This window comes from Orycteropus afer, unplaced genomic scaffold, assembly GCF_000298275.1.
Source record: "Orycteropus afer afer isolate SDZICR_OR568_19922 unplaced genomic scaffold, OryAfe1.0 scaffold00180, whole genome shotgun sequence".
Lineage (NCBI taxonomy): Eukaryota > Metazoa > Chordata > Mammalia > Tubulidentata > Orycteropodidae > Orycteropus > Orycteropus afer.
Genome location: NW_006921767.1, coordinates 4,182,012 through 4,206,593, shown reverse-complemented (window position 1 = coordinate 4,206,593; position 24,582 = coordinate 4,182,012). Strand labels below are relative to the sequence as shown.

Here is a 24,582-nt window from a genome sequence, read left to right as displayed (position 1 = left end):
GAGTCAGAGTGGGTTTGACAGCAACTGTTTTGTTTTTTTTTAAATGGTTCCTTGCCTGCAGTCACAAGTTGGTTGTGGCAGGGGGTGTATTTCACATACTTCTTCAATAAGATAACTTCATTTTATTTTCTGAACGTTGGTATGTTAATTAAGTCAATGTCTTCGTAATTATAGCTCTAGCCATATGGGAAATTCTCATTAATTGAGACCCATTAATTTCTAATAATTCAGTCGAGTTGGATGGAAATTTCTTTCCTCATTTTACAAAGTAGACACTAAGCAAAGTAATAGAGGGAACACAAATTTAAAGGTCCTATTTAACCATGAAAAATAAACTTTCCCCAAATACTTTGGAATAACAAATTTGCATACCAACAAATTATCTTCCTATGTTGCAAACATATCCCCCTGCCAAGTATCTCTTATAAGTTACATTTCCATTCAATATGGGTAACAGACTTCTGTTTGGTCATGATTAGCTTGAAGCAATGATATTTCATTATGATTTCTGTAGGTCTACCTGCACAATTGCAACCCAAATGCAGCCAGAGAGACCTGTACTGTCACTTGAGGGAGCCAGTTGGTACTGAACAGGACCACTTGCAACCAAAGTAGACAGAAATAATATTTACAAAGATTGTAGGAGATGGGGGAAAAAAAAGAGATAATACAAGTTAAAGCTTTTTCTGAATTACTGGTCGCTGCAATGCAGTGAATTACTTAATATGGCCCTTCTAAACACAGTCTTTGTAACTCCCACCACATGACTGGATAAGACTCTGCAAAGGTGAAGTGTGTGGGACCCACCGAGGGGATTGGATAGCTTGCTAATAATATACATCAGGTATGTGGTATCCTTGTTGGGGTGAGACTATGCACACATAAGGTACATGCTAACATGTAAACTGGTCAGTTCTGACATTCTGCCAGGCTTCAAATGAGCTTTCCTAGAGATGGAAAGGGGGAACCTGACTACAATCAAGAAAAAGAGATGAGAGTACAGTGTATCCTTTGGGTTTGGGGGTCCCTGTGCTGGGAAACAGCTGTTTACACTGTCCCTCACCATCTCTCCAGAGTTAAATGGTGGCAGCTAAGACAGAAGCAGGTTTCAAGGCCCATGGAGCAAGAAAGTGGGGTACTTTGTGGAGCTGGATTTGCTGACCCATGGAGCTAGAGCTGAGCGCCTTTGGCTGAGGTGTACAGGTGGAGTGGGGTGCCTCTGGGCACTTTTCGGCAGAGCTAAAAGAGCTTTGAAACACTTGCCTTAACAGGGTAGAGACCAAGGGGCCACAGGGCTGAGAGAGCCCTGCCTATGGCATGGTTGAGAAAAGGCTGTTGTGATCAAAGAACTGTATCTTGAGCATTCCTGGGCCTGAACTTCCCTAAGAAACAGGTTCCCTGGAACCTGTTGCTTCCCTAAGTATTGTCTGCGAGGTTTGTGTGGCCACTGCAATGAATTACCAAACCCAACAAAGTAGCAAGTGCCCTGGAAGGGATGGTTGGTGTCAGAATTTTTTTTTTTTTTTTAAAGTTGGAGGGTAGAGGCATGTCTGACTTATGGCTCATTGGAATCAGCCTTGGGCTGCACATGCTGATCCTTCTTTCTCCTGGTGAAGTTAAGCAAAGGAGGCCAGATGCTCCTACCACAACCTTTTTATAGTCCCCAAAGTAAGCATCTCAATGTGCAGATGATGTTATAGTTCCACTGGGCTTTCATACCAGTGCTACTCAAAGTGTGCTTGATGGTTATGACAAGGTAAATTCAACTGAAAGTGAGGCAGTTGTTTATAAAGTTCTATAGCAGTTGGCCATTGGCACAGTGACCAAGGGCATGATTAGTAGACTTGTTTCAATGAACAAGATGTAGATGAGGTCAGGTGTTGTTGAACTTGAGGGGTTATTAGATGCATATGTGGTGAGCTATGTGGTCATCCACAGTAGAACCAGGTATTGGATGGCAACAGAGTGAAAATAAAGCAAGTAAACCAACTGGACCCTGTGGTCTTGCACCAGAGAGTCTGAGAAGAATGGCTCTATAATACATACTTGGAGATGAGTGCTCTGCTTCAGAGCCCAGTAAAGTGAAATCTAGAAAAAATCTAGAAATGATGTCTTGGGAAAAAGTAGAGATATTCAAACAGGAAGAGAGATGATGTATCAGGGATGTGACAGCTGAAGGGCTGCTAGGTAAAAAGGAATTAGATTTATTTGGCCTGGTACCAAAATGTTAAGTGCTTGTCTGCTAACTGAAAAGTCAGAAATTCTAAACTCGTAAGCTGCTCTGCAAGAGAAAGATGAGGCAGTCTGCTCCCTAGATTTACAGCCTTAGGAACCTTATAAGGCAGTTCTACTCTGTCCTATAAGGGTCCCTATGAGTCAGAATCGATTTGATGGCACTGGGTTTGGTTTTTAGTACCAAAATCTAGTTGCTCTGATACCTAAAAGAGTTCAGCATATGACAAAAATCTAAGTTGAAAAACTTTTTTACTTTTTGGTCAATATTTTGAAAGAGACAGATTTAGAGAACTATTAATCTATAAAAATAGACATTAGTATTGACACTGGTAAAATGGTTTTTTTCCTCTGTATTTCTCCCTGCTAAATCTGCCATTTTTCTCCAACAAGTCCAACTTACTTTTATAACCAGTAAGACAACTTATAATATCAATATGGCATCCTAAACCATTTTCCCCCAAGTCACTCCTAATTGAATCAGGGACCATATCTTGTACTTGGTGCCATTAATCCCCACATGGGGTTAGTAAATTAGTAGTAGATTCTCTATAAATATTAACTGTTTAGTTAAATGTTATAACATCTTTGCATTGGAGGAAAGAGGATCCCCTTGCTAAGTCTGTTTCCAGTTACTAATACCCTTTGAACACATGGTTTCTCACTATAGCTGAATGACGTAGTGCATTTAGCTTTTGACTCTCAATACAAATCCTCCCAGTGGCACAGTCATTTAAATGTTACATTTGACTTGTATGTTGCAAAGGCTGAATTCCCCTCCAATGTGAATAAGAGGTCTGGGCAAGTTCCAACACGAGGCAGATACCACGTGAAAGAGCAGCACACTGGAGAAGAAAGTAGATCTAATCTGAAATGCTTGCTTGCCCTGAGTATGTCAAAACTATCCCTTCCAACCCCAATTCTAGTTGGTTGAAAGACCTAATCTTTAAAACAGACTTATGGATGGAAGTGTAATTTTAGTATAAGGGTAATCTTCTGAGAACAGCTTTCTATCCTGGAAATGCTCTTAAAATAGGTGAACTAGATGAACAAAGGATGATAAAGCAAAGGATATTCTGGAATATAGGCATGTATTTGATGTTAAGTAAGATGGTAGGGCTATACTATTTCCTTGCTGTAACTGTACCTTTTTAATTTTTTTTAAGTTGTTATTTGGGTGAAAGTTTACAGAGCAAATTCACTTTCCACACAGCAGTTCACACACACGTAGTCTCATGACATTGACTACAATTTATCCCAATGCAACAGCTCCCCTCCCACTTCCTCCTGATTATAACTGTACCTTCTTAAACCTCAAGCCATTGAGTCAATTTTGACTCATAGTGACCCTGTAGGGCAGAGTAGAACTGTGGCATCTTTCTCTTGGGGATCCTGCTGGTGGGTTCCAACTGCTGAACGTTTGGTTAGCAGCAGAATGCCTTAACCACCACACTACCAGAGCTCCTCATACCTTCTTACAGAATCTAAACAAAAGGTAGAAGAGCTTCATTTAAAAGGCATGGTGTTAAGTTAGCTATGGTCTCTCATTTCCAAGAGATGGCTCATCATTATAGTAAAGAGCCTGGTTGCTAATGGTTAAGCACAGAATGAATCATGAAAGATTTTCAGAAGCTTCTGAAAAACCACAATGTTATAAGAATGGGTATGTATAGATAGGGGTTTTACCTTGATTATTCATTACAAAAGATTACTGTAAGGCAATGTTGTGGGCTGTTGAGTCAATTCTGATTCATAGCAACCCCACGTGACAGAGTAGAACTGCCTCAAAAGGTTTTTGAAGCTAAAATCTTTACATAAGCAGAATGCCAAGTCTTTCTCCTGTGGAGCCACGAGGTGAATTCAAACTGCCAACCTTTCAGTTAGCAGTCAAGCGCTCAGCCACGGCTCTGCCAGGGCTCCTTGTAGTAAGGCAATGTTGTTGTGTGCCGTCAAGTCAGTTCTGACACATAGTGACTCTATATGACAGAGTACAACTAGCCTATCGGGTTTCCTAGCCTGTAATCTTCACAGGATATGATAGCTGGATCCTTACTTTCACCGAGCAGCTGGTGGATTTGGATGCTGACCTTTCCATTAACAGCTGAATACTTAACCACTGTGCCAACAGGGCTCCTTAGTAAGGCAATGTTGTTGTTGTCGTTGTTATGTGCCGTCGAGTTGAACCTGACTCATAGCGACCCCTCTTTGGGTTTCCGAGGCAGTATCACTACGGAAGTAGGATTGCCCAACCTTCCTTCCGAGGAGTGACTGGTGGGTTCGAACCGCCAGCCGTCTGGTTAGCAGGCAAGTGTCTTAGCCACTATGCTACCAGACAAGTAGTGTCTAAGACAGTCAGTAACACTGAATGAATAGATGAATGAATGAGCTTGAGATTCCAAGGCAGAATAAAAACCCAAATGAAAATTAACCTTGGTTCTGCTATTAACCTGCAAGGTTGCTTGCCTTAGGCAAGTTACCTAATTTCTCCTAACTATTCCTTACCATCATACAGTTTTATAATGAGAAATAATATTGTGGCACCTATTGGAAATTAAAATTTCTCAAACTTCTTGAGTGATTTTTATATTGCCAACATTTCATTTTGACTCCCAGTTAGAGGCAAGGCCTTATAGAGCTGAGCACATGGCTGAAAGCATAGAGGTTATCAATACATATCCGTCTGTGATGATGGAGATAAGATTTCAAAGATGACCATTAATCAAACTGGTATGAATAATGTATTAGCATTATCTGGATTACAGCCACCCCCACCACTGGTGTCCTGTTGCTCATTGGTCTAGATGGACTGTTTGATAAAAATGAGCAGCTAAGTCTGACATTTCAGATGAAATTGAAACGATATTGCAATTAAGAGTATTAAGGGGGCCATTCTACCTTGGTGAGTCAAGCTCTGTTTCGACCTCAGCCACTTTAATCAAAATGGACCCCAAAGACTAATTTCCATGGTTGATCTACCTCCAGGAAGACTGGTTAGTGAAGCGTAACTCTTTACCTTATCAGTCCAGGAGTGTTACTCATATTTTTTAAAAAGTATTTCAACAGTTTCTGAATCTATGCATGGCACTATGTAGGATGTAGTGATATTTTTAAAAATAATCCACTTTCCCTGAAGGACTTTACATTTGAGATAGGATAACAGGCATTTATCCTTCATTCGATAAATTATTTATTGGATGGCTATTAGATGGCACAGGGCATGGGTGGGGCAGTGTAGAATTGTCGCCTTCAATGTGGGAGACCCAGGTTTGATTCCCAGCCAATGCACAAGTACCACCGGTTTGTCAGTAGAGGCTTAGGGGGTGCTGTGATGTTGAACAGATTTCAGTGGAGCTTCTAGACTCAGACTGGGAAGAAAAGTGTGCTGATCTACTTCTGCAAATCAGCCAGCAAAAACCCTGTGGATCACAACAGTCCAGCATGCAACGGGCCCTAAGGGTGTCCTCGCAAGACCAGGCAGCATTTTTTTCCATTGGTGCATGAGGGTGCAATGAGTCAGGGGCCAACTCGACTGCCAGCTAACTCATAACACCATCTAGGGCCCTGGGGATATAATAGCAAGTGAGTGACAAAGAGCCCAGCTGTCATGGAGCTTGTACTCTCTAGTGTGGGTGGAAGAGACAGAAATTAGGTAGGTCAAGGCACTACTGTTGGGGCCAGGGTGCTTTAGGTAGAGTGGTCAGGGAAGCGTCTTTGAAGAGGCAACTTTTGGGCAAAAAAATTGAACTATGCAAAGATCTGGGAAAAGTGTCATCCAGGCTAGATAAGGGAAAAGGCCCTGGTTTGCTGGTGGTAATATATAATGATCCCAAGGACATTGCGAAAGTCACGAGGAGGCTGAGTCAACCACAGCAGCCTGCCCAAGGAAGGTGTCCTAGAGCCCTTGTGCTGTGCCTTAAAGGTTTTTAAACAGTATCGATTGGCTGGGACAGTCTACAATGATCTTCAGGACTATTCCAGTTCCCTTGTGATCTACTTAGGTTACTCTATGGAACCAGGCTTTGAGATCATTTTAGTCCCCCTGTAGAAAGACTTGTTTTCCTTTGTGGTCTCAGAATTATGTCATCAGAACACAATATAGGTGACAGCAGCTTCCCATCCTGGATAGGAGGTTGCTGATGAATCACCTGGGAAATTGAAACAATAGATTAAGGAAAAAAAGCCTCTTCTGACAGCTATTTTCTTTTTAATTGACTACAGGAAGATCTAGAGCATGTGTTCAGTACCTGAAAATTTATGAGTAATTATTTGGCTGCTCACCCCTTGGGTATACTTGGGCATAATCCCTTTAACTCTAAGCAATTTCATGATAACAGGGATTTGACATTATCTAAATATGATCATTCTATGTACTTTAAAAGAGGGAACATCTGTTTTTCTCTTTGTGTGTGTTTCAGTAACATCCCAACCCACTCATATATATTTGCCTCCTGTATGATACCCACGGAACTAGTTATTCTTTGAAAGGTGCTGACTTTGATCTCATTTAACTCAACATTTGGGAACAAAATAGGAGAGAACACAGAAGTTACAAGAATCCCTTAAGGAGCCCGGAATCATAGGTACCTGCCAGCTTCACCAAGCACTGGGTCAGCCTGAGAAAACTTACTTCTAGCAGGGGGTTTGTTTATCAGCCTTCTCAAGCTGGGTAGAATGCCTCCCAAGGACACACCTTTGAAATACAAGCAGTACTCAAGGGACAGATGTTGTGTAATGTGGAGTCCCTCTTTGATGAGTGGCTGCAGTAAGCCTTAGAAGACTCTACCTGGGGCACTCCTAGTGCCTCCTTAGCCATTAACAATAATACTTCAGAGCTCCGGAGGAGCCTTTCCTCCAAAGCTACAAGGCTCATTTTATTAGCAGAAATAACCTGCTGCCATCCAAGATAAACCAGTACTACTTGCTAGGGTGAGCCCATGTGTAGCAGAGTAGAACTGTACTCCATAGGGTTTCCAATGGCTGAGTTTTGGTGGAAGTAGATCATTAGCCTTTCTGAAGCACCTTTGGGTGGACTTGAACCTCCTTTGGGTTAGCAGCCAAGTACATAATCTGTTCAAACCACCCAGTGACCGACATCTATGTTACTACGGGTAAGACCAAACGTTAAAACAGTCTTTCGGTCTGCTATGGGCTTGCAGTACTACAAGGTAATTGTTCAAAAGAGCTATATATTCAGAAAGACCATATTTTACTTTTCTAAGAGGTAAAAAGCTCATTAATGGTCCCAATGGCTTATGGCCATATAGAATATAAGCTCCTTAAGAGCAGGCGAGGAGCTCTGGTGGTGTAGTGCCTGAAGCATTTGACTGCTAACCAGAAGGCTGGTGGTTCAAACCCACCAGCCACTCCCTGGAAGGAAGACCAGGCAATCTATTTCCATAAAGATTTACCACCTCGGACACTCAGAGGGGGCTGCTATGAGTGGGAATCGACTTGATGTCAGTTTGGTTTGGTAAGAGCAGGCAGGATGGTGACTTTCTAATTTTGGATTCCAATGGTACAGACATACCTCATTCTATTATACTTCACTTTAGTGAGCTTCATAGATACTGTGTTTTTCACAAATTGAAGTTTTTGGCAACCCTGTGTTGAACAAGTCTACTGGCACCATTTTTCCAACAGCATGTGCTCACTTCCTGTCTGTCTGTCACATTTTGGTAATTCTCACCATATTTCAAACATTTTCATAATGTTATATATTGCACACTTAAGGAGCTCTGATGACACTGTGGTTAAGGCATTGTGCTGCTAACCAAAAGTCCACAGTTCGAACCCCCAAAAGGCTCCATGGGGAAAGCCAAAGCAGTCTGCTTCTGTAAAGATTTATAGGGTTGCTTTGAGTCAGAAGCAACTTGATGGCAATAGGTTTGGTATATTGAACACTTAATAGACTATAGTACAGTGTAAACATAATTTTTATATGCACTGGGCAACCAAAATAGTCAGGTGACTTGCTTTATTGTGATACTCACTTTATTGCAGTGGTCTGGAACTGAACCCCCGTTATCTCTGAGGTATGCCTATATGTTTAACATAACAGATGAGTATTGAAAGCTAAGAAATATAAGCGTAGATGTAAAGTCTTGGCTCATGGCTTTACAGACCTAATTGTAAATATTACAGTAATATTCCAAATACCTGGATGCGAAATACTTAAATACAAAAGCATCCCATGTTTTGATACTATGTGCCATCATGTCAGCTCTGACTCTAATGGAAGAACACTGCTCAGCTCTGTGCCATCTCCCTGATCACTGTCATGTTGGAGTCCACTGTTGAGGCTGTTGTGTCACGTGTACAATAGGCTTAGTCAGATGTTTCTAGTCTCTAGTTAAGTTTACTCTGTGTGGATGCTGTTAGTGGGCTGGAGGCACATCTCTACACCATAGTGAATGAACCACGCTACCAAAGGCTCACTGGTGTGACTCATGAGAACAAGAAGAAATGGACTGTGGGTTTTTTTTTTTTTTTTTACCCAGGCCCACAGACCCAAGGTAAGGCTTCTCCAACTTTAATATGTACACAAGCATCTGGGGATCTTGCTAGACTGCAGATTCTTTCATCTCGTAGGTCTCAGATTCTTTCATCTCGTAGGTCTGAGGGACCAATATTCTCTGTTTCTATTTCTTTCAAGTTCCCAGGTAATGCTGCTCCAGGACAAGCACCACACTATGCCTAACCCAAGTCTAGGAAAGTATTTCAGAGTGGATGCTTCTTCCTAAACCAAGGTGATCTAGGTTGTTTACACGGAGAACATTACTTCCTCTAGGGAGAAAGACTCAGTTGGGGTGAGTCTGAACACTTTGGCAGCATTAGCTTACCTTCTTAGAAGTAGACTCGACAGAGCCTAGGAGGTGGTGGAGAGAAGAGCCCTAGACCTTCAAAGGCCCCAGCAGTGAGGATTAGAATTAATAATACTGTTTATGTAATGGGGAACCCCTAGATGGTGCAAATGGCTAGTGTGTTTGGCTGCGATTGAAAGGTTGGAGCTTCAAATCCACCCAGAGGCTCCCTGGAAGTAATATTTCAGAAACCTACTTTTGAAATATCAGCCACAGAAAACCCTATGGAGCACAACTCTGACACACATGGGGCTGCCACCAAGTCAGAGTAGACTTCATGGTGCTTTTCTGTTTCAAGTAAACTTAATTTCAGTAAGTTAAGTTGTGCTAAAGGGAAATAGCAAATAATAGTTCTGGTGGTGTTCAGATATAAAAAAACATTTTAAGGCTGAATACGGCAGATCCACTAGGAACTCGGTGAACTGCCTGAAACCATATGCTAGCTCTTAAACACATGGGCATTTTTCCAGAGAGAGGATGTAGCTTTCAACAGATTTTCAATGGTGTTAGAAACTAAAAAAAGAACTAAAGAACCCACTGCTGTATAGTCAAGTTTCAGTAAATACCAAAGACCACTAAGTCTATGCCACTTCATAAAACTAGCTCCTGACATATGTGACACTTTTAAAAGGTCTCTATTTAGTCTCAATGAAAATGATCATCATCAAAAACCAATGTTGTCACATACCAGGAAAAAAGAAAAAAAAGCAAACTCATTGTCATTGAGTTGATTCTGACTCACAGCACCCCTGTAAGACAGAGTAGAACTATGCCATAAGATTTTCAAGGTTATAAATCTTTATGGCAGCAGACTGCTTCATCTTTCTCCCATGGAGTGGCTGCTATGTTTGAACCACTGACCTTTTGGTTATCAGCTGAATGCTTTAACAACCATGCCACCAGAACTCCATAATGACATTGTTCCAGAGGAAATGTTAATAGGTACTTGTGCCCAGGGTACATAAATGGGTTTGGGATACATATTTTGCCGACTATATCCCCTTGCCTCTCCCTACCCCAAGAACTAAGCCTGAAGCTGGGAGGATGGGACACTGTAAATAAGAGACATGCAGTCCTTACTCTCCTGAAGGGACCAAGACTGTATTTCCCTGAGCAATTGTTGAATGGCAAGTGCTGTGGTCTGTAGCTGATGGCAAAGTCAAAACAGTTTTTATAGTTAGAATAACAGCCATTCTAGTTGAGCAGTTTAGACCATACACATAGAGAGGAAAAAAATTAAAACTGAAAAAAAATAAAAAGTCTCCATTAAGTCAATCATGCCTCTAGGACCAAATATTTTGATTTGACCACATCCTACTTAAGGCAAGAAGCCAGTTAAGTTGGTGTTAGCAGACTTGTATTGATATTAGTCTTCTGTTTTGGAAGGAAAACTCTCAGTAAGTTTAAGGAAATTCTTGAGGAACACAGCTGCTTTCTACTTTGGGGCTGCACAGTCATCTACTGCCACTGAGAAATTCATCAAATTCAGAAGTATTGGTGGTACAGCCAGGTTCTACAACTGTTGGCCATGACCTTGGTCAATATGCTATCGAATTTTCACTAGCTGACCTCTTCATGGGGGCAAACGGCTACACCTTCAATATCAGGTGTCTCTGAAAGGCACCCTGTTATCCATTTTTCAAAGATGTAGTGGTATTTTTTGAGAAAACACTGATGTATCAAAGTGTTTTCCCAAAAGTATAAGTAAATCTTGGAAACTGGTGTCCTCTCTCTTTTTAAGTCACTCTTATTTAAAGGAAAACAAGAACTAGAACTCTGTCATCTGTTGTTACCTAAATATCTTAAATCTTACATATAATGCCATATAGCATCTAAAATCATTATTCTTATTTGGTCTCAAATAGCACTGATGGGTGTTAGGGATTCATTTTATTTCTTCAGGATTAGAGTTACAGGACTTGAATCGGTGGGCAAACCCTTTTTGCTAGTCATTGAGCTGATTTAAACTCATTGTGGCCCCATGTGACAGAGTAGAATTACCCACAGGGTTTTCTAGGCTGTAAACTTTATAGAAGCAGATTTCCAGGTCTTTCTCCCATAGAGCAGATAGGCGGATTTGAACTACCAGAATTTTGAGAACTTAAACACTGTGCCAGCAGAGCTTTTTGCTATGGGGGTTGATTATTTAGTAATTTATCTACCTAGCTTTGAGCATCTGCCTTTGGATAACTCTAGTCAACAAGAGGGTATGGATTTGAGAGTTCAGCCTGAGTGGATTATGTGGATTCAAAGTTTAAGAACAGGATTTAAGTTCTATCTTTTAAGGAGTTCAAATGAAAAACCTCTACATTTGTGCTTTTTTAGGCCTGTCAATATATATTTATTTTTTTAAAAGGGAGGAAGAAGAAACTCATCATCGGTGCTTTTCCATGACATGACTAAATGTTTCTGCTTTTGACATTTTTCACTAGCATCCATAAACTAAATTTACGTCTAGAGAAACTCTATTAGGCAGTTTGTGTTCTTAGTAATGAACCCTAAAACAAAGACCAGGATATTCCACAAACCTCCAGCTCAAGCTCCTCTCTGTCCATCTCCTGATGAATGCCTCCAATGTAGTCATTGGGATCGTAGTATTCATGGACTGAGGGATGCCTGGAAAAAAGATGACAGATCTTTAAGGCCCTTGCTTCCAGTTTTAAGTCTTCGTTTCATTACTCCCCTCACAAGGCCCAGCAGTGACCTGGCAGGTCACAGGAGCCTTTGCAGGAATTGGAATTCTAGGGTTCTGTGGGCACTTTCACAGCTCACTTCTGTGGACACGGCTCCCAGGATGGGCAGGATCTCCATCATCACATTTCTACCATATGAGTCCAAGTCAGCTTTGTTCAGAATACTCAGTTAAGATGAGAGGTGAGAAGGGCTGGCTTTGTTGTTTTCAGAGACCATCCATTAGCTGACCAGTCATGTGATTCACTGTGACTAATTTCTACCTCAGTTTCTATAAAGCAGACTGGCACATATTTAACCCTTCTTGTTTCTTTGCTACCCTGTGTCTTTGGGGAGAAAAAGGCTGGGCTTTAGGCAATATTCAGAGACATGTATTGTCCTCTAAGATCTGTTCATAGTGTTTCCTGTGCTACGGCTGAAACTGTTCTGCTATGACCTAGGATAGTGTTTTTTCATTCTTGTTTGACTGTATTCACAATGAGAAGTATATTTGACATCACAACACAGTACATACATAAATGTATAAATAAAATACTTATTTGTGTGGATATGTATATGTATGTAAACCCCCCACCCCCACAAGCTTGTCTTTTTCTAGGACAATATATCTATATATGCATATATATATATACACACACACACACACACATTATATATATATATAAACACTTCACAAAACCCACTACACCTCTTTGAAGATGCCATTAATGGAACTGGTAGGATTAAAGGCAGTGGGAATTATAACATGTTTGGTTTTGGAAGGAGCTTAGAGTCCACAGTGCCAGATGTGGATGGAAGGCTTCAGTCTCTGATTGTTGGCTGGAGACCCAAACATTTGTGTTCTCAAAGATCAATGCAGCGATCAATGGGCTCTGGCCTTCCCTCCCAGGCACTTAGTTTTGAAACAACAGATCAGACACAAGTAGTCATTTAAACAAAGGCTGGCTTTCAATTTTCTGGCCCCATCAGGCAAATATACTGCCTGCACTTAAGGGGCTTTTAGTACTAAGAATACTGTTGGATGGCCTGGGCTTTCAAGCACCAACTTAACGCTCCCCTTTCAATTCCTATGCACTCTTGCAATGAATATGGTACACAGTGCTGTCTGACCCTGCAACCAGGACCAGAAGAGCTCTGACCTCTTGACTCTCCTGGCATTTTTCAAGTGGCCTCCTGGGGATAAGTCTTGTTATGTTAACTAGACTTAAGGGGAAATTAGAGGTTTGGCTTCTAAAAGGCCCATCACTGTGACAGGAATAGCCTTAAAAGGCCTCATTAGTAATGAGAGGTGGGTTGAGCCTACAAATATTGATTTGAATGATGGTACTCAATGAATTGGCCAGTTATTGCATGGAATCAACTGGGATGCTATAGAGTATTGTGCTGGGAGTTGAGCTCAGACTGCTGTTGGTGGGTGCCATAAATATTTGACTCAGAGTGTCCCCATGGGACAGACTAGAAGTACCCCCTAAGGTTTTCTAGACTATAGACAACACTGCTCTTTGGGGAAGCACATCACCAGGTCTTTCTCCTGCTGAGTAGGTTTAACCCCCAACCTTTAGATTATAAACCGAGCGCTTACTAACCATTTTACCACCCCAGGCTCCTTAGGTCAGATTTGACTTTAAATCCAGATACTGCCAACTTAAGCTGAGTACAGTCTGCTTGAGCCTACAGTTCATCTGTTTATGAAAGAGACAGGCATGTGCACATTGCCTTGTACCCACGTAGTGAATGTCAGGTTGATGCCCTGTCCACTGCCTTTACCCACTGTCAGCTGCAGCAGAATTTACTTGGAGTAGGGGGAATGAGCCCTGGATTCCATTAAAACCACAGGATGAAAGGCAGGCCTTTGTCTAGAATTCCATAGAACCACAGGCAATGTGTGCTCACTCTAGCTTTTGAGTTGCTAATAGGAGTCCTACAGGTATCATCACTCCAAGGTTTTCCCTGTAAGAGGTGAAAAGGCCCTTTGAAATATTTCATCAAGTCAATTGTATGAAGCAAGAGAGGGGGGGTGACCCTAATGCTTACTTGAAGATGGGGAAATACACATCTCACTCACTCACTCAGAGTGCAAATTCATATGTGTAAAGAGAGAAATTAAACTGAGCATCTTTGAAGCCAGAGGTCTCTATCTCCCAAATAATTTTACCTCTATCTTTAAATAATTAACAATGGCCACTGCTATCATCTACTGAGTGCTTACCATATGTCCTACTGAGGACTTTCTATATATTACTTCAGTTAATCTTCCAACAATCCTATGAGAACAAACACTATTACTATCCTCATTTTAATATAGCAAAACCGAAGCTGAAGGACATACAGTCAATTACCTAAGTTCTTTGGCTAGAAATTAGCCTGAGTATCAGGTTTGTTGTGCTCAAAGGCTCCTAGCTACTCTATGTCACTGGCAAAGAGTAAGAGTTATATGTGAAAAAAATGTGTGGAATCACAGCTGTTATTTAATTGGTGCATGCAGTACTTATATGAGGCATGTGTGAGCTTATGACATGAATCCAGGTTTGAAATGAGAATCAAAGCTGAACATACAATCTCCAGAGCTCTCGTCACACTTGCAACTTACTTTCGCAACTTACTTTGTCTATTTGAAAGAACAATCAGCATTCCCTCTAGTTAGAACTCCAGAATCTTCAAATTACCATTTGTAGTGACTAAAATTTTGTTCTGAAGCAACTTTTACAACATTTGTAAGTAATTCTGTTCTTAGACTATAATTTGAATAACTCTGCTCCAGGGTTATAATAAAGTAATTAATATGTCGGCACAGTTTTACAAGCAGGATTCAATTTATTGCCTCTATAAACAATACAGTTAAACATGGCAACGTGGAGGAAAATTATAAGATGCATTAATTTTTTTTTTTTTAACCACATGGAAGGGAGGGGGAAAAAAACAACTGAACTGTATTTATTGACTGAACTGAACAAGTTAGTGATTTACAATCACTATCACTTACTCTTCTGGCATTAGGTATGGATCCAACACTGATGGGGCAGGTGAGGACAGTTTAGAGAGAGCCATGATGTGTTCAAAGGTGATGTCAGTCTGAGTTCCCGTGTCCACCAGCTGCAGCTCTGAGGGAGGCGTGAACATTTTGGTTCGTGGCGTTCTTCTCAACACCTGGACTACGATGGGCTCTTTGGCTGTCTTGAAAGCTTCCACGGCTTGGTCATGAGTTGCTCTGGATAAGTCTTTGCCGTTTACCTGTAGAAAAATATTTCAGGTGGGATACAATTATAATTTTAAGCTGAAACTGGAAATTTAAGGTCCCTGGGCAACACACAGTTTGCATCCCATGACTAATCTAAAGATTGGCAGAGTGAGCCCACCCAGCATCACTGTGGAAGGAAAGCCCTATGGGGCACAGTTCTAATGCAACACATGGGGCAGCCATGAGTTGGAATTGACTTTGACAGCCAGGGGTTTGGTTTTGTATTTTGACTGGCTGTTTTCTTGGGAAGGCTTGTAAAAGAAGAACCTCAATTCTCTAAGTTTTGAGAATTTCAAAGAATGTGACTGCACCACTGGTGGGAAGGGGGGAGGGCTTTGGAGATATACAGATCTGGCATTAAATAATAAATCTCACAGCAGGGAAGTCTTGGCTTCCTCCTGGCATGTCTTTAACACAATTCCATCACTTGCTAATCTTGCCTCTTAAAGAAAAGACCAGCCTCAGGCTTGGAGCCTTTATCAGGCAATAATAGCTAACTAGAAATTAATTACATTGCAATGTTTTAATGGTGCATATTTTTCCAGCTTGTGGCAGGTGATTCTAGTTTTCCTTTTATGGTAGTGATATAAAGTTTATCTTTTAAATGATTTCATTTAATTAAAAAAAATGCCAATTAAAATCCTAATTAAATGATAATACAAGCCATCCATGAATATGACAAATAGGAAGAATTCAAATGGTGGATGTTTGGGAAACAAGAACTAGCTTGAGGGCTGTTGTTTCCCACTGTGTACAGGGCTTGGCTACTAAGCAAAAGGTTGGAGGTTTGAACCCACCGAGAGATTACCTGGGAGCTCTGGTAGCATAGTGGCTAAGACACTTGCCTGCTAACCAGACAGCTGGCAGTTCAAACCCACCAGCCACTCCTCGGAAGGAAGGTTGGGCAATCCTCAATCCTCCTTCTGTAGTGATACTGCCTCGGAAACCCAAGGAGGGGTCACTATGAGTTTATGAGTTGGGTTTGACTCGACAGCACATAACAAGAGATTACCTGGAAGAAAGCCCTGGTGAGCAACTTCCAAAGAAATCAGCCGTTGAAAATCCATTCACCTGTGTCACAGCAGAACTACACTACATTGGAGTCGATGGGAACTGGTTTGGTTTTTTTGCACTGTCTACTGAATAACTTGTTAACTTGTGAGGTCATTGTGGTGGTGCAGGAGTTAAGCACTCAGCTGCTACCTGAAAGGTTGCAGGGCAGTTTGAACCCTCCCAGCTGCTCTCTAGGATAAAGGCTGGCAATCTGCTCTCACAGTACAGTTCTTTCTTCTCTGTCCCATACAGTCAATATGAGTCAAAATAGGCAGCTAACAACAACTGAATTACTTGAGAGCTCTTAACAGTTACACCATCACCCGGTTCAGTTGGCAGGACCAAAAATGTGTTTCTCTCTGCAGCCTCAAATAAACTACATGAGCTCAGCCTTCTAGTGAGCAATGGGTCAGAACTTTGGATTTGTGTCTAGGATTCTTTCCAAATGACACAAACTAAGTCCACAAGGCTATCCACAAGGCTATTTTTAGAGTAGCTTGATCAAGGATAGAGATGAGAAACCAGAATCTTATTTCTAAAAAAAAAATGAAGTTATTCTGAACAACATGTAAGTCCAACTATTTAACTTACCCTCTCTCCCCACCCAATAGAGCAAAGGCCTATGACACTGTGTTCAGATAATGTTTAATAATTGGACTAAATGACAGGCTCTGGAATATTTCAGTATCATTCTCCAAATGTGTGATTGCTTTTTTAAAATCAAATATAAAACAGAGTGGCATGAGGACCACATTTCACAGAATAGATGGCTGCAGAAATTTCTCAGCTTCTCAAATCTTCTCTGGAGAAAATCTTCTCTGGAGAGCAACAGTGTCCCCTTTAATTCACTTATAAGAAATTTTAGACTCAAGAACTCCTCCTATTTTAAGACAATTTTTCAATATGCATGTTATATAAATGCCAAAATAAACACCAAACCACAGCCTTTTCCTATGTGGCGCACATTTTTTTCCCCTTTTAGTATATTAGTATACAGTACATATAAGGAGCTCTGGTGATAAAGTGGGTAAGGCATTTGGCTGCTAAGCAGGTTGGTGGTTCAAACCCACCAGCTACTCTGTGGGAGGAAAGTAAGACCATCTACTTCCATAAAAATTTACAGCCTTGGAAACCCAATGGGGGTTGCTATGAGTCAGACTCTGGATAGCATTGAGTTTGTGTTTGATACAATATATTCTTAGTATACAGTAGTTCCCTCTAATCCATGGTTTCACTTTCCTATGATAAATGGCAGTCCAAAAAATATTCTGGAATGGGAAATTCCAGAAATAAACAATTCACAAATTTTAAACTGTGTGCCATTCTGAGTAGTATAATAAAAACTCATGCCATCCTACTCCCTTATTACAGTAGTAGTAGTAATGTTTTGATGCTTGTTGCAAAGTAGTGCCCATTAGTTTTCATGAATGCTGTTCCTCAGGTTTTTAATGTAAGACAGGTAGAGACTTAGGGTGTTCTTTGTCCAAGCAGAACTTGAGTATTGATTCAGCAGCTCTTTTTTAGTTCTCCAAACCCTTTTCTCCAAACCCTTTCACCCTGGCCCTAACGGGACAACAATTCTTCAGTCAGAGTGCCTTGTAAACAACAGTTTGGTTGAGGAATAGATGTGGGATTTTGTCCCTGTAATGAAGTCGAAATGAATCATGCCAGAGAAGATTATTCATGACTTGGATTCAATCCACTTAAGTAATTTACTTACATCATTGGGGACTTAGGCAGAAAAAGAATGCTGGGCTACAAAATGGCTCAAGGGCCCCAGTAAATAAGGGACTGTCTGAACTGCCAAACTAAATCTTCCACCCTGGGAAGTAGAAACATCAGAGTTTACCACCACAACTATCTTTGCTCCCCCTCCATTGAGAAAATGATTTTCTAAGTCTCCAAATGAACTGACAATCTTTATGCCTTCCCAGCTTAGAGCCCAGAAGGTTGAAGGCTTGAGATGGGAATAGGGGATGAAAACAACTTGGAGGACTATGAAGTTCACACTAATGCATGACACCCAAAGTCAGCTACTATAGGAATTTATAGTGTGGCAGTAAATTTGTTTCAGGAGTAAATTACTGCAACATACACAACATCCTTAGGATGTGGCCAGTGCCAACTATTAGTCACACTGGTTTTCTCTCCTTGGAATTCACTAACTGGTACCATAGTTAGTTTTACCCACAACGAACTCAGATATGAAGCCTTTTCCCAAAAGAGGATGAACATGAACTTTTCTTACTATGATGTCTCTTTACAAGTTCCTGCCCTCTTCAAAACAAACAGTAAAGCCAACAGGGCTGAGGTATTTGGACCCCAAGAGTCTCCTATTTGTGTTTAAAGTGAAACTCATCCTGGGAGTCCTTACTTTTTAAATAAACAATGCACAGTCTTGCAAATACTGAAACAAGCCATGTCAGTTGCCTGGTCAACACCCACCTCTCCTTGTTCTACTTCTTTTCCAAGAGCACTCTGATTTTGTTTCCTTTGCAACCAGACCAGAGAGCATTCCCTCTGGGGGAGTCTCAAAGTGCAGATTTTGATTTAAGGAGTAAGACGACCTTGATAGGCTCAAACCAGACTCACTGCCATTGAGTTGGTTTTGACTCATAGTGACCCCTCTTTGAGTTCCCGAGGCAGTAAATCTTTATGAAAGTCTTCCTTTTGAGGAGTGGCCAGTGGGACTGAACTGCCAGGCTTCTGGTTAGTAGTCAAATGCCTTAGGCACTATGCCACCAGAGCTCCTGCATGGGGATACAGTATAATTATGGCTGATTCTTTAAAGTGTAAACAAAACTGCACAAGCTCCCTAGCAGATTCCCCTTCTGACAGGAGGTAGTGATGACACTTTTCTGCCTCTGGTCAAGTCTGCAAGTGATGCCTGGACTTGCAGTAGCCAGTTGGGACCACGAGAGAAACTGGCCAAGCAGGCTATGTCAGCCACTGAGGAGACAGAGAATGTGGGCCCTGGTGACACCATAAATGAATGAAGCTAATCAAGCTTACCAAAAAACTCACTGCTGTGAGTTGATTCTGGCTCATAGAAATCCCCGTTGGATTTTGGAGGCAGTAAACCTTTATGCAGGCAGATTGTACCACCAACTTTCTGGTTAGCAGTCGAATACCTTACTGTGCTGCCAAAGCAAAAAACGAAACCAAAACCATTGCTATCGAGTTGACTCCACCTCCTAATGACCCCCACTGGGTTTCTGAGGCAGAAAATCTTTATAGAAGTAGACTGCCCAGTCTTGCTTACATGGAGTGGCTGGTAGGTTTGAACCACCAATCTTCTGGTTAGCAGTCAGCTGCCTTAGTCACTGTGCTACTGGAGCTTCTTAAATGTCACACTAGTATGGTATAAAATTAGACAAATATATTCTCATTTGTTCCTTCAGAGATCCTTCTAGCTGCATAAATGCATTAATAAATAATGCCTCACTGGTTAGGAGTGCATCTTAATCAGGCCACTTATCTAGAAAAGTGATGGCAACTACTGCTTTACTTGGATAGCTTCTCATAAGCCAAGGCTAAAAACGACTGATCAGATGTTTAAATGGTGTGTAGAAAACAATAACCACCACCCATCTGTCAGTTTGTCGTACTATGGTGGCTTGGGCGTTGATATACTGGTAGTATAGCTTCCAGCATCCTAGCCAGTATCAGCAGGATCACCCAACGTACACAGCTTGCAGCAGGGTGATCTACACTTCTGAAAATTAGCCAGTGAAAGCCCTACGGGTTCTAACATAATACTGTCTGATAGAGTGCTGGAAGATGAGCCCTGTAAGTTGGAAGGCACTCAAAAAACACAGTGGCCATAACAATGAACTTGAGGTGACCACTGATCAGGCTGGACTGAGCAACATTTTGTCCTAGTACCTGGGTGGTTGCCATAAATGGAGCTGACTTGACAGCACTAACAATAAACAACAGAAAATGATGAAGAACCCTCCTGGAGCAGACTAAGCTAAGGGGATTCCCAGGGGCAAACAGATCACTTGTGTCTGGATGTACTCAATTCAATTACAAAAAGCAGGAAGGCTCATCTACACCAGTCCAACTTAGACACTGATGCAACAATACCTGCAACATACCTCCTGTGCAGGTTACAGAGGAAAGAACAGAAGGAAACACAAAGTGAAGCATGGAATTTGGAGTAACCGAGAAATGTGCTCTTGTGCCACCCCCAGAACCTCACCACCACTTATCACCCTGGGTCCCACAGAAGGGTGTTTCTGACAAACGTGCCTGAGGAGATGCTTTGCCTTTTAAAATCAAACACAGTTCAAGCCAGCACTTCCACAAGTCAGGTGATCTCCTTGCTTACAGCTCTGGGATGGAGTGCACACTGGTGGGAAGTTTGGCATCAGGCCTGGATTGGAATCCTGACTCTTCCATGGCCTGGTGCTATGGCTGTGGGCAAAAGAACTTGTGGTAGTTCAGTTTGTGTGTCAACTTGGCTGGGCAGCTGGATGCACTATTCCCCATGATGAGACTGGTAATCAACTCCATGGTGGAATCTACTGGGAACAGCTGAGGAGCTGCCTTTGGGTATGTGGTCTACTTCCTATATATAAGAAGCAGCTTTGAGAATGGGCTCTAGCATGCTTGGACCCTGCATATAGCTATGTCGTTGCTCAGCAGCCTGCCATGCTCTGCTGATCTTGGGAATTTCAATGGCCTTGAAGTAATGGCCTGCCGTGTGGTTTGGTAACATCAGGACTGTGCCTTTTAACTTGTCAACCTTGGGCTTGTCAGCTTCAGCAGCCAGGGAGCAGGAGGCAGAGCTGAAGCCCAAGGTTGAGAGGCTTTCACCCCGACCCTGGCTCTTGGAACTTGGACTTCTAGCCTCCAAAGTGTAAGAATAAACTCCTGTTTGTTAAGGCCACCCCATCAGTGGTATAGTCCTGTCAGAGCAGCATTAGGTAACCAGAGCAGATCTATTCTGCATCTCAGTTTTGCTTATCTGTAAAATAAACATAAACCCTTCTCCTGCCTTATCAACATGGTTATGTTTCAAAGACCAAGTTGTTATGCAAAATCAGAGGATGATCAGATCACAAAATGGAGGATGAATACATCATAACTGCTAAACCACTGAGAATCAGAGCCATGTGGACACACAGCCTTCACCACGACAGCCAGCTACCCTTGCGTCATACCTTGATGTTCGTTATTGCTAGACTTCTGTTGTTAATGCACATTAAATTTTTTTCTATGGTTGCAAATGTGAAATGTACAATAATGAGATGGTTGGTAAGGAGAAGATAAAATTATCGTGCCATGCTTCTTTGTCACATATAACTTTATAGTAATTCACATGCAAAAAAGAAAGTGCTCTGGTGGAATGGTTAAAGTACTCACTAAGCAGATTGTCAGTAGTCTGAACCCCTCAGGCACTCCACAGGAAAAAGATAAACCCTATTGGGCAGTTCTGCTCTGTCCTAAAGAGCCACTATGAGTTGGAATTGACTCAAAGGCAGTGGGTTTAATATGCAGATGGACTCTCAGGGTGCTGGAAATGGCTAACTTGCTTGGCTGTTAACTGAAAGATTGGAGGTTCAAGACCCCAAAGGTGCCTGAGAAGACAGACCATTGAAAGCCCTATGGAGCACAGTTCTACTCTAACAAATAACTGAGGTTGCCTGTGAGTCAGGCAACTGCTGGTTTAACAGTCATATGTTCCCAGGAGAATCAAAGCAGCAAACTTTAGCCTAGGTAGGTAACCTTCAGTCCTGAAAAGACTTCTTTACTTCCCAGGCTAATGAATTAATGCACTAAAATGTGCGTTAACATTTTCAGTCCTGGAGTTTGGATCTTCTAAATAGGTACAACAGATAAATTTTACAGGACTTGACCTGCCACACACACTTCTTGACAAGGTATTTTCGGGGTCATTACATTCTCTTAAAAAGAGACCAGGCAGGAGTTCACAGGCAAATTTGTTTTGAATTACCTTGTGCACATAACACTTATTACACTGTCATCTTGGGATCACATCACTGAGAGACTTAGTGAGGTGATGACTCTGGTACACGCGATCAGCCAACTGAAAATGACAACCTTTATTCTCAGGATTAGCATCACATCTACATTACACAAAACAGCGATGATGGCTGCAATTACCAACGGAATGCTCATATAGTGATGCTTTGGCCCAGTCAAATTAAATATCATTAACTCGCCCAATTGAGCAGATTGCTTTAAAACAGTTTATGCAGCTCTAAAACCAAGTAAATGGAATGTTTGGGAACAAGAAATGCTGATTGCAAACTCTGTCTTTATTATAAATTAAATGGTTAAGGTATTCAGCTCAGGCTCTGGCTAGTCCCCTGGGACTTAGGTGCATTTCTGGTGAAAATTCAGTCAGTCTCAAGGCAAATATGACACGACACTAAGAGACCTTAAAGAGGTACTCTAGTGTAAGGTCTCTGGCAACAAGACAGACAACTATGCTGAGGGAATGAAATTATTCCTTCCGGGTTCCATTTAAGTCTGGTTGCTATGAGTCAGAATTGACTCCTCAGCAAAGTGTTTTTGGTTTAACACAGCTGTTTCTCCCTCTATGAGATATCAGTAGCTGACTTGTCTAAGGTCTTTGAGAACACATACAAAGATGGGGGGGGGGTTCCATTTCATCAACAACCCATCTGTCATTCATTCATCTAGCAAGTACTCACTGAGTTTGAGCAGATATGTTCCCCTACTGGCTGATGGATGTCACTAGAGGATTTTCTTAGGGGTACAAAAAAATGAGACCACAGCAGGTGGGAACACTTAATAAATAGTTCTGGGCAGCATCTTGCCAAGGATTTGATTTGGACAAGACGGACAGATTCCTCTGAGACTGCATATGCTAGGACACTAACCCAGAATTAGAATTGAATATCACTAAGGCATTTGACTGCTAACAGGAAGGCTGGCAGTTCAAGCCCACCAGCCACTCCTCGGAAGGAAGGATGGACAATCTACTTCTATAGTGATAACACCTCGGAAACCCAAGGAGGGATTGCTAAGAGTTGGGTCTGACTCAACGGCACATAACAACATCACTGTTTACCAAGAAATGAGGCAAGGGTGGTTCAGTGGTTGAATTCTCACCTTCCATGTGTCCATGTGTGAGACCCGTGTGTTGCCATGATGCTGAACCGGTTTCAGGAGTGCTTCCACACTAAGATTAGGAAGGAAGGTCTGGCAATCTACTTCTGAAAGTCAGGCAGTGGCGACCCTGTGTGTCCCAACAGTGTGATCCCGTTGTGTATGGGTTGTCATGTGTCAGGGCTGACTCAACAGCAGATAGAAGCACTACCATCAGAAACTACCAATGATAAAGTTATTGTCACACAGGCTCACCTTTCAAAAAACAGGAGCTGAGAAAACTTTCAAAGTTTCTACAACTTAATGCTAAGCAGTTCAGGTTATTTTCAAATGTATTTATTTGGGAAAGACATACAATATTCGCTCTGAATGAGAAAATGAGTATCTGCTTATGGGAAGACATTTCGTTCCTGAGGATCAGCGTATCCCAATCATCTCCATGTCTATTACACGTGCAAATGACCGCAGTATAAAGTGCTAATGCAATTTTAAATTCAGCCTACTATAAATTATGCCCCTGGCTAAAACCCAACTTTTATAGGGTTCATTTAATTAAATACAAGGGCAGTGATTTCATTCTGTAAAATATCACACCTATGTTTTCAAACTAATTAAAACTTAGATTCCACTAGAAGCAATACACGATAATAAACGATAGGCTGGAAAGTAAAATGTTTCCAAACCTAATTTAGGATAGATTAAAAAAATTCTTCTTTTTCCTTTCAGGAAACTCTTGTCTGTCTTCATTTATTCCAAATTTATTGTCTGAGCTAGGGATCAACGAAAGGAAGACCAACTTTTCCAAAAGCAGGTATTATGGCTGTTTTAAAAAAAAACCCAAACTCACAGCCATTGAGTCGAATGGACTCACAGCGACCCCTCTCTGGGTTTCCAAGGCAGTATCTCTACTAAGGTAGATTGCCCAATCTTCCTTCCGAGGAGCAGCTGGTGGGGTTGAACCACCAAACTTCTGGTTAGCAGTCAAATGCCTTAGGCCTTGTGCCACCACAGCTCCCTCTAAGGACAAATGATGCTCAGGTTAAAGTTTGTACAGGGCATGCTTCAGTTTGGAGATGAGTAGACACACATGGATTGTAGTTACATGATTGTAGTTTTCATGCAGTGAAAACATACATCTTTTATGGGTACATTTGGTTTCTAATAGGGATCCCAGAGGAGTATGTCTGGGGCATTTTTTATGAGTTCCTGATGTTACTTCTCTAGATTTGGTATCTCTACAACTTGAGGGTCCCTCCCTTACTTCAGATGAATTTACATCACATCATAGCTAATTTTCTGGTTAGAAGAGTCTTCCTCTTCCTTGTGTTTAACTTAAACATCTCACATTTTATCTTAAAGTCAATTTGATCAGAAATTAGTATTGCCACTCCTGCTCTCTTACAG

At 41.5% G+C, this 24,582-nt stretch overlaps 1 protein-coding gene across 1 annotated transcript in view; it reads right to left on the bottom strand.

Annotated features, from left to right (window-relative positions):
* The window catches only part of PDZRN3 (PDZ domain containing ring finger 3), a 333,824-nt gene that overhangs the window by 11,742 nt on the left and 297,500 nt on the right, over window positions 1–24,582 (bottom strand). Inside the window, exons 4-5 of the mRNA XM_007947322.2 lie at window positions 14,767–15,014; window positions 11,621–11,708 (exon numbers count right to left, since the gene is read on the bottom strand). Coding sequence (XP_007945513.1) covers window positions 11,621–11,708; window positions 14,767–15,014 — 336 coding nt within the window. The remainder of the gene's footprint in view (window positions 1–11,620; window positions 11,709–14,766; window positions 15,015–24,582) is intronic.